The following is a 9,043-nucleotide window of genomic DNA, read 5'->3' as shown; positions in this document are numbered from 1 at the left end:
TCGGCTAACATCGCGCAACAAGAGACAACATTGTTGGGCCCAACAATGTTGCGTGTTGTTGCGAGCGTTTGCACGGGCCTTTACGCGTTACCATCGTAAAATAAAGTTTTCCTTACTTCGCGATGATCGCTTCAACTCGTTCAACTAGTAAAACGGAGCAGACTAACCGTTATGGAACATGTACTGCCGTGAAAACCATTGAATTTGAAAAGAATGTAAAATTTATCGTCTATTTATCTAGAATTTTTCTCGGCTCTTGCTCCAAAAGCGGTAGAACTTGAGGCGTGTAAATTTAACAACCATTTTAAAATAAGACATTAATTTTTCTCATAATAGCTCTCTGTAGCCTATTGGGAACAAGACTTTACATTGCATGGGCAAATTGACACCCTGATCAAATTATTAAAACAGGAATATGTTTTACTTTTTGACACAACCATCAATATCATTCCATGGTATAAACTTAATCCTTCCCTCTTGTTCAATGAAATAACCATTGATATAAAATATTTTCGACGCATGCATCCTTTCACGGCATCGAGTAAGAACATTAATATGAAGACTGCAAAAAGTCTGCATTGGTGACCTTAGCGCTTCCCTTCTACTACATGTAGTGATATTTATAGATTTCACTGACGCTAACGTCAGACGATTTTATTCGTCAGCGTGGGCCACTTCACAGGTAAAAGGGTAAATTCCAGGGGGGAGAGAGAGAGTAGCGATGGTTTCCATGGAAACACACTTGCCGAGTTTTGCCGTTGCCGGGTAAGGGTTCAATCCAACGACACTCACGCTGTGATTTTTGTTTCACAACAGTTACGCGAGGAAGGCCTTCGGTGAAAAGGAAAAGGCACAGACAAAAAGCGGGAGGGAGGCCCGTCCCCTTCCCCGCTGTTTGAATCGTTCCTTCATAATTGAATCCCTTCATTACGAGAATTTTTTTTTTTTGAAAACAGATTTCAAATTCACTTTCAAAATCCTGAGTGTAGACGCCATTTAGCTTATTTCTGTTCCATATCAGATAAGGCCGAGCGAGGTAACATATTGAAAAATGTTAGCTCGTCGTTCCTTTCAGTCTCTTGAGCTTTTCCTCGACTTTAATAACAAGTTCATCAAGGCGAAACTGAAAAAAAAAAAGATCGCTGAATCACTTTCAGTTGTTTCCACATAGACATATAATACCGCAATCTCGTTTCCTATCCCTCTCCAGTTCTTCCCGTCCACAGGAGAGAGAGGAAAAGAGAGGTAAAAAGAGCCCGAGGCTGACATTAGGGAGCTTAAGATCTACGACGACGACGTCGACGAAAACGCCACAAAACAATAATATCATTGGTTAAAAGAGCATAAATAATCGTGCTGCACGTGCAGCACGGATTTTAGCTCATATTTGTGCGGTTCTCTGCATGACGACGACGTGAAATCACTAAATTTTAGGTTTTGACGACAACGTGAGCATGCAACAAAGAATCTTTCATTCTCTATTTTCAGTCTGAAACCGCTCGTACCAATTTATTTTTAGGATACTTCGCCCACATTGTACGAAGTGAACGAGGTGGAATAATCGCGAGAGACTTTTACTAGAGCGAAGTTCTATTTTTGAGGTGACGTTTTCGCCGACGTCGCCGTCGTAGATCTTAAGGTCCCTATTGTGACGGCTACTGCGCGGCTGTTCGTCTTTCTGCCATGCAAAAAATTTCTCCTTTTTCAGAACTCACAAGAACTAGCGAATTTTTGAATGACAAAAAGGGTTAAGAAGTGATCAGCCGCAAAGACAAGCTTCTTTCAAATTTTTGGACAAACTTTGTCGTTGTCAAAACTCGTACGAAATATGGTTTAGTACATTACATTTCGGGAGCTCAATGCGGTCGGGCACTCAGGTTGCACATAAACGTTGTCACACGGTTATTTCGTACGCAGTTATTGTCAAAGTGACACCGACAGTAGGAATGAAATTCCCCCACCACTTCTATAAGAGAAAAATCCACTAAGAATTACTTTGCATTCACGCATTACAAACTTACGGTATCGTATCTGCTCAAAATTCGAAAGCCTGTTGGCGAGCCTTTGGTGCTAATGTGCTTAATCGCATGTTTTAAACACAAAACCTGAGGCTCGTCGTCACTGGTTACCTGAAAGGAAATGCAAAAAATGATAGAAAAGGTCAGTAAAATCATGTGTACTGAGGATAACCAGTTTTAGCATATACTAAAACAGTGGATAGCGTTGAACGCGAACGCTGATTGGCTCGTCAAACTCCGAATATCCTGTGCTATTTACCTCCGAGCAACTCGGGAAAAAATGGCGTCCCGATTTGCATCCGTGACAAGTGAAGAAGAGACAAACAAAGACACGTTCTAAAAGGAAACTTGCCCTCACAGTGGACAGAAAGCTGTGAAAATTGCAGATCGCACCATATCACGCTATTGTTAGAAACACATGATGAGGTTGATCGCGGCCGAAAAATGACGAAATGGATTCCTTAAACGACTGCTTTAAAACAAACTGAGACCGATTACACCTGTTTTTTGGCAAAGGATGGACAAGAGAGTTGTGCGAACTTGAAAACGTTGGGTGAACGCTAATTCGAGTTTTCGAGTTTTAACTCCCAAGAAGTCCATAAAAACACATTTCCGCTCATCGCAATGTTCTAGATTCACTTTACATAGAAATTTATGAATTTGTTTGTTTGTTATTCTTTTGCCATAAAGTAAACAAGTTGATACAAAATATCAAGACTATCACATAAGGGAGCCAAGGAAAGCCATTGAGATTTCTGTAAACGGCTACATTTAGAAATATATTTAAATATTGACCAAGCAATAAAGGAAAATACTGCCATAGGCAGGATAGGTCATCTAAATATATATGTATATCTTTCTCGACAAAAACAATCATTAATTTGGATAAAAGAGAAGTAAAAACGAATTGAATGTGACCAAACTAATCAAAGTTGAAATTTACTGAATTTTGACCAGAGATCGTGAAAATCGTCATGAGAGTGGCCCTTTGAATTCTCGGCAGATACCCCAAATGAAAGCACACATAAAGAAAACTCACCGCTGACAGATAGCAAGGTTTGTCGCATTCTTCACAGTATAAAACGCAACTGGAGTTGGTTGGCGTCCAGCTTGTTACCGACTTTTTGCCTTTTTTCCCTGAAACAACGTCAGTGATAAAAAAGGTAAGGAATGCAGAGGCGCCTTCTAGAGTCTCTGCACACAAAGCAGCAGTAAGTGAACTCAGTCTCACCTGTAGTTGCAGTCAAGTTCTTTTCCTTGTCAACAGTTTCAACTAAACCGAGCTCTAGAAGCTCAGTCATAAAGGATTTCTCGTCGTCCCTTCAATAGAGAAAACACAAAAGGAATCAGTTTTGGCAACAAGAGATCAAGAATACACACAAGGGTTTCCTCTCTCCCCAACTCCCCCATTCATTGCCCATGGCACCGATGCTCGCGTAATCAAACTGCCGACTGTAGACAATTCCGTCTTCTCAGGTACCACTTCCAAATTGTTCACAGCGTCCATACGTTCAGCCGAAAGTCAAGATCTTTAAATACGCTAATGCTTAGGTGATTATGGATATAACATATGATTTTCTTAGATGGTGATTCAGTGATACTCGGAAAAAATCCGGAACTCCCTTGCAAGAGTCGATCTGACGACCTCCCGATTACAATAGCTCCGATGCCCTAGTACCGAGCTATAGTCTGTTTTCACGTGACCTCACGGCGGCTATGTTGGTGTCCCCAACTAATCCTTCGGGGATTGAGCTCTATTATCATGCAAACGTTTTCTTCTGTTTCGATGGAAAAAAAGGTTACTGATCACCTGATGGAAAACACTCTATAGGAGGCTCGTGGGAACTAGAGCATTAAACTATGTTCAGGAGACCCATTGCCCCGCTATACCGCTTGGTCTTGAATTGTCGTAATGCTCAGTATTCTCGCAATACTAGAGAATGTTAGCATCGACAACGAGTGCGACTTAGAGCACGAGTTCTGGGATTTTGATTACTGCGCATCCATATTGCGCAGCCCGGCGAGCTCAACGAGTACCGGCAAGTTGGTCTGCGACGACTTTACATCGAAAAGTCAGAGCGGTAAGTACGAGTTTGTCAAAAGGAAACTGCGTTTGATTTAGCAATGTTTCTTTTAGTTTAAAGCTGCAATAATCATATACTAAAAACTCTAACGTCACGGTATTGGGTCAATAATCAATCTAGTTCCCAGAGTCTTTCTGCGCACGCAACGAGAGTGTTCAATAATATGGGGGGTTTTCAAGCATGAAAAGCAGCTTAAAATGCTGATATTTTGCCAGAACATTTTCTACTGGTATGAAGGAGGCGACAAATGTTAAGCACGATAAATGAAATGAGGAGATGTATTTTCGGGGGCGCCCAACGATAATCTTCGGTGAAATATGTGTTCGGGAGAGTCAAACTGTTCTAAGAATTTCGGTTCTACGTTGCAAGACAGCTACAGATTTATTTACTAAAACATCACCTAAAAGATTCGCAACCATGGGAAAAGTGGTTCCTTGCGTTTTCGGAAGGGATATTTTTGCAATTTTGGCACTTAATAAGGTCTCTTAGCAGTTTCGGTTGGAAGTTCTTAGAAGGTAACGTTCAGCTAGCAATTTCTGAAATGAAGATATCATTCCCTAAAATTTTCGGACACTTCAATTTTCAGCTAAGATATCCAACAGATCAAATTCTTCTTCTCTTAAGACAGTCTTACAGGGAGCCTAGAAATGTCTCTCAAAGGCTTTTTGCTTAATATGCTCGTTGGGTGCCCTTGTATTTTCTTTATGGTGGAACGGGAGTACTCGGAACTTGGATATTTTTCAAAGGGAAAACGGGAATCTCATATCCAGTGATGAAACTACTGGATAGAGACTTCTCCACCAGATGAATTATCCTGCCAGGCTTACGGCAAAAAACTGACACTGCAAGGAAAAAATGTCTTCCGCGATAACCATTGTTTTCTGAACACGGACGAAATTCGTTGGATGAAAGCAATAATAAGAAAGGAGCTGAAAGAAAGGGACACCGGCAAAGGAAACTCTTCCAAAACAAAGCATTACCGTATGACTTTCAGCTCCTCGAGTAAACACTGAATAACTTCCTGACTTTCGTCACTGAGCTGCTAATAGACAAAAACGGAAGAATGTTCATTGGAAAATAACTCTGATTTGGTTAATAATAATAATAATAATAATAATAATAATAATAATAATAATAATAATAATAATAATAATAATAATAATAATAATAATAATAGAAAAACCTTTATTGAAAATCAGTCAGTTAATACAGAAATTATTAACAACATAAAAAAATATTCTGTTCCAATTATAAAAAACAGTTCAAGTTCATTGTTCATTTACACAAGCAAACAAAAACAAAAAACCAAAAATATATATGCATATGTTATTGTTATTATTAGTATTAATATAAATAACTTTATTTTAAATTCGAATAAAATAATAAACTGTTTAGAAATATATCTATAAGTATATAAAACAATCACAAATCTAAAAAACTATTCCCAGTAATAATAAAAATGTATATATAAAAGTTATAGAACCTAGATTTTCGCAACGCATCTATCTAATTCAAAGTCCGCTTCTTGAACATTACTTAATAATAATAATAATAATAATAATAATAATAATAATAATGAACTTCATTTAAGTGTCAAGTATATTAAGCGCTGAGGCACCAATTGAGCATACTGCACAGAAATCAAATAAATCAAATCAAATCAACACACAACAAATCAAAGGTTGTTTTTTTTAGGAGAGGAGAAAACCAGATTACCCGGAGAAAAACCTCCCGAAGCAGAGTAAAGAACCAACAAACTCAACCCGCACATGACATCGAGTCTGGGAATCGAACCTAAGCCACATTGATGGGAGGCAAGTGCTTTTTCACCACTGCACCATCCCTGTTAGTATTAGGAGCACTTAATGGTTAGTGATTGTTTAGGATACACTTGATTTCAAACATTTTGAACTGTGAAATGGTAATAAAAGGAAACTTAGAAAGATCATCGCAGTTAGAAAAGCAACTTTCATTAATTAACCCATTCACCCCTAAACCGGCCAGACTTAGTATTTTACTCTGTCTAACGCCAGACGATTTTACTCGTCAATGGGGAATCCCCCAGGAGTCAATGGGTTAAGCAGTTTTATTCTATGGCAAGCAATTCTCGGGCTAAATGGAGCACTGTGATTGGTTGGTTTTCGGTCGGGATTTTACAGTACGGATAATAAGTAACGAATGATGATGAAATTTGATGTTCGGCGCTTTCGCAACACACATTGGCATACCATCATCCAACAATGCATCGACCAAGTTGCGACAGCTGATATTCCTCATATTAAAGACATTCCCAAGAAAAAAATAGAACTGATTGGAAACCAAGTGAATGAGGAGTTATTGGGCCAAGAGCCTTGAAATGTTTAAATTCTGATACTTTTGTTAATCAACAACCTTTATTTTACGTACAGACCTAGACAAATATATTTGAAGATATTACAAACAAGATATCAAAAAGATATTAAAAATTCATTAAGACATGAACGTAAAAGTAGATCACAAAAGATGATAAAAAATGAGTAACCTCTTCCTAACCGAACGCGAAGACCGTACTGAGGAATACTGGCCCGAGGTCGTGGCAGTACGGACTTAGCGCAAGTGAGGTTAGTAAGTTGTTGATTATATGGTACCGTTTCTTTGAGCTATCGGACACTTCTTTACTTGGTGAATGTTCGTTATCTTCGTCTTCCATCAGCGAACTTTGAACGGCAAACTTTTACATGTAAAACTACTTTCCGCTTGCTACAATTGTATTGTTGTGATGAAAAAATTAAACTCCACTTTTTAAAAACTTGAATTTCATAAGAGAGAGAGAAAAAAACGGAAACGATGCGTTCCCATGGTAATGGTCCGTCCTGTAAAATCCCGACTGAAAACTAGAAAACCAGAGTGCTACTTTTAGCGTGGGACTTGTTTGCCTTATAATTAAGTGAAATAATTAAAAACACTACCTTTTAAGACAATTATGTGCCAATTATAATTAAACATAAATGAGATTAAGTCACCACCACCTCAGAAAATGGAGCATTTGTCTCAACAGTAAAATAAAGTAGCCCACTATTCTGGGTTAAACAGTCAACAATTTTCAAACCCTGGAATAGACGAAGCTTGTAACAAACCAAGTGATACATGATCTCTGTCGTTATGATCAAATCACCAAATAAAATACCATGTTGCGAGCTGGGTTTAAATACCTGTTCAGCAAAGCCAACCAGGAGTCTTTCATGAGAGAACTCGTTTAACCATGCAGGGTCTTTCAGTTCCTTTAAGTAAATAAAAAAGTGGTTGAAAAAACAAAAACAAGGAATAAACATAACGAGTATGAAAAGAAATGGTGAATAATGAACCCGGTAAACGAATGAAAGTGGGCTGTTCATCCATGGAGCCTCAAAAACAACAACTTGATTGGCCAGTTGCAATGACGTAATGAAACTTACAATAGCTTTGCGGAAGTAAAAATAGATTTTAAAAAACTATGATGAGGTGTGGGGATCTTTCCTTATCATCTCTTGCGTAAGACCTTAAAGGTTTCGCAATAGTTCAAGAAGAAGTTTCCCTTAAATTCGTCACTATGTTTCCTATCAATTTAAAAGGTTCCCTGTCATTCCAGGTTGTTCGTACAAATTCTTAAAGGGGCTGTGTCACGACATTGAGCTAAGTTCAGCGACTGGGAACTGGCAACAAAATCAAGCGAAACGTTAAAATAGCTAATTAAAGTATTGAAGAAAGGTTTGAATGAAACAGGGAATGCGAAAAGAGTCGGCAGGGAGGGGCAAAGTTGAAAAATGTTAAAATGGATTGCCATTGGGGTTTTTGAAAACTGATCAGCCTAACAGTTTTTCAAAGTTTCTATCTATTGTTCGTGACTTTTAATTATGTACGCTCTACCGACACTTTTTGTCAAGAAGCTTTGATGTCGTTTAAAAGTAATTTCTGTGTTGACGTTAAGTTGCATAGCGAGCGGGGGCGACTAAATGGTAAAACTACACAAAACCTACTGTACTGCCGTGACACAGCCACATTAAGCTGAAAAGGGTTTTAGAGGAAACCAGAAAAGTTGGTGTAAAGAAGCGAGACTTGAAAACTCCGCTTCAAAATTGAAGGTCATCTCGTCGGTTAAGCTGGCAATAAGCCGAAGACAGGGGATGGGCATGCTTTACCTTGAAACGCTTTAAGCCAAGGGTAAACCAATCAGAAGGTGCGAAGGACACAGCCTCGGAGATGGAATAACCACAGCTAATGCTACTGACGTAAGCCTACAGAGGTACAAAAAAGCAAGAGCTATATTAACGGATTTATACACCTAAAGCGCCAGCCTATAGAAAACCAATTACAGCCATTGACGAAATAGAAAGCGGTTGGCAACTGAGGATCGAAAGTAATTTTCCAATTTCTTCGTTCTTTATATCGTCACTCTTTTTTTATCGCGGGATGAAAAATCTCTCTCACGTATAAAAAGCGCAACAAATTGAAATTTACTCGCCAACGTATTCCAGCACTAAGCGTCGGCTGCATTTACATGACTTGCGTTTTCACAGATAACTTTCATCACGTGCCACTGCTTCAATGTGACTATTTTGGTTTTCGTTATTCAGCGTAACGTGTTGACAAATTCAATTCGGGACATTACGTTCGTTAAGCACTTTATGAATGGTCCCAAGGGGGAACAGTGAGTTTTGTCTTCCCGAGACCCTCAATGTTCCCCGAAGCGAAGCCGAGGGGAACATTGGGGGCCGAGGGGAAACAAAACTGACTGTTTCCCGTGGGACCAGTCATTAAGTGTTCTGCTATACCCCACGACTGAAAATGAACCAAACTACATACGAGTAATCCTTACTAGTTTAATTATATACGTCAAATATCTCATATAAAAATAAGTAACAATTAGGTTTAATAATTACCTTCAATAATTACTTTCAACTTTTGTCTCGTATCAGTTGCAGT

At 38.7% G+C, this 9,043-nt stretch overlaps 1 protein-coding gene across 2 annotated transcripts in view; it reads right to left on the bottom strand.

Annotated features, from left to right (window-relative positions):
- Window positions 1-405: 405 nt before the first annotated feature.
- Window positions 406-9,043, bottom strand: part of LOC138018562 (uncharacterized) — a 33,718-nt gene continuing 25,080 nt past the window's right edge. Inside the window, exons 20-26 of one of the 2 annotated variants that reach the window (XM_068865246.1) lie at window positions 8,260-8,355; window positions 7,294-7,362; window positions 5,083-5,144; window positions 3,250-3,338; window positions 3,058-3,155; window positions 2,022-2,129; window positions 406-1,123 (exon numbers count right to left, since the gene is read on the bottom strand). In XM_068865246.1, coding sequence (XP_068721347.1) covers window positions 1,055-1,123; window positions 2,022-2,129; window positions 3,058-3,155; window positions 3,250-3,338; window positions 5,083-5,144; window positions 7,294-7,362; window positions 8,260-8,355 — 591 coding nt within the window. In that variant the 3' untranslated portion in view covers window positions 406-1,054. The remainder of the gene's footprint in view (window positions 1,124-2,021; window positions 2,130-3,057; window positions 3,156-3,249; window positions 3,339-5,082; window positions 5,145-7,293; window positions 7,363-8,259; window positions 8,356-9,043) is intronic. The other variant, XM_068865247.1, reaches the window with a different exon arrangement.

This window comes from Montipora capricornis, chromosome 10 (assembly GCF_036669925.1).
Source record: "Montipora capricornis isolate CH-2021 chromosome 10, ASM3666992v2, whole genome shotgun sequence".
NCBI classification, from domain to species: domain Eukaryota; kingdom Metazoa; phylum Cnidaria; class Anthozoa; order Scleractinia; family Acroporidae; genus Montipora; species Montipora capricornis.
Note: the sequence above shows the minus strand (reverse complement) of the source record. Positions and strands in the feature narration are given on the sequence as shown.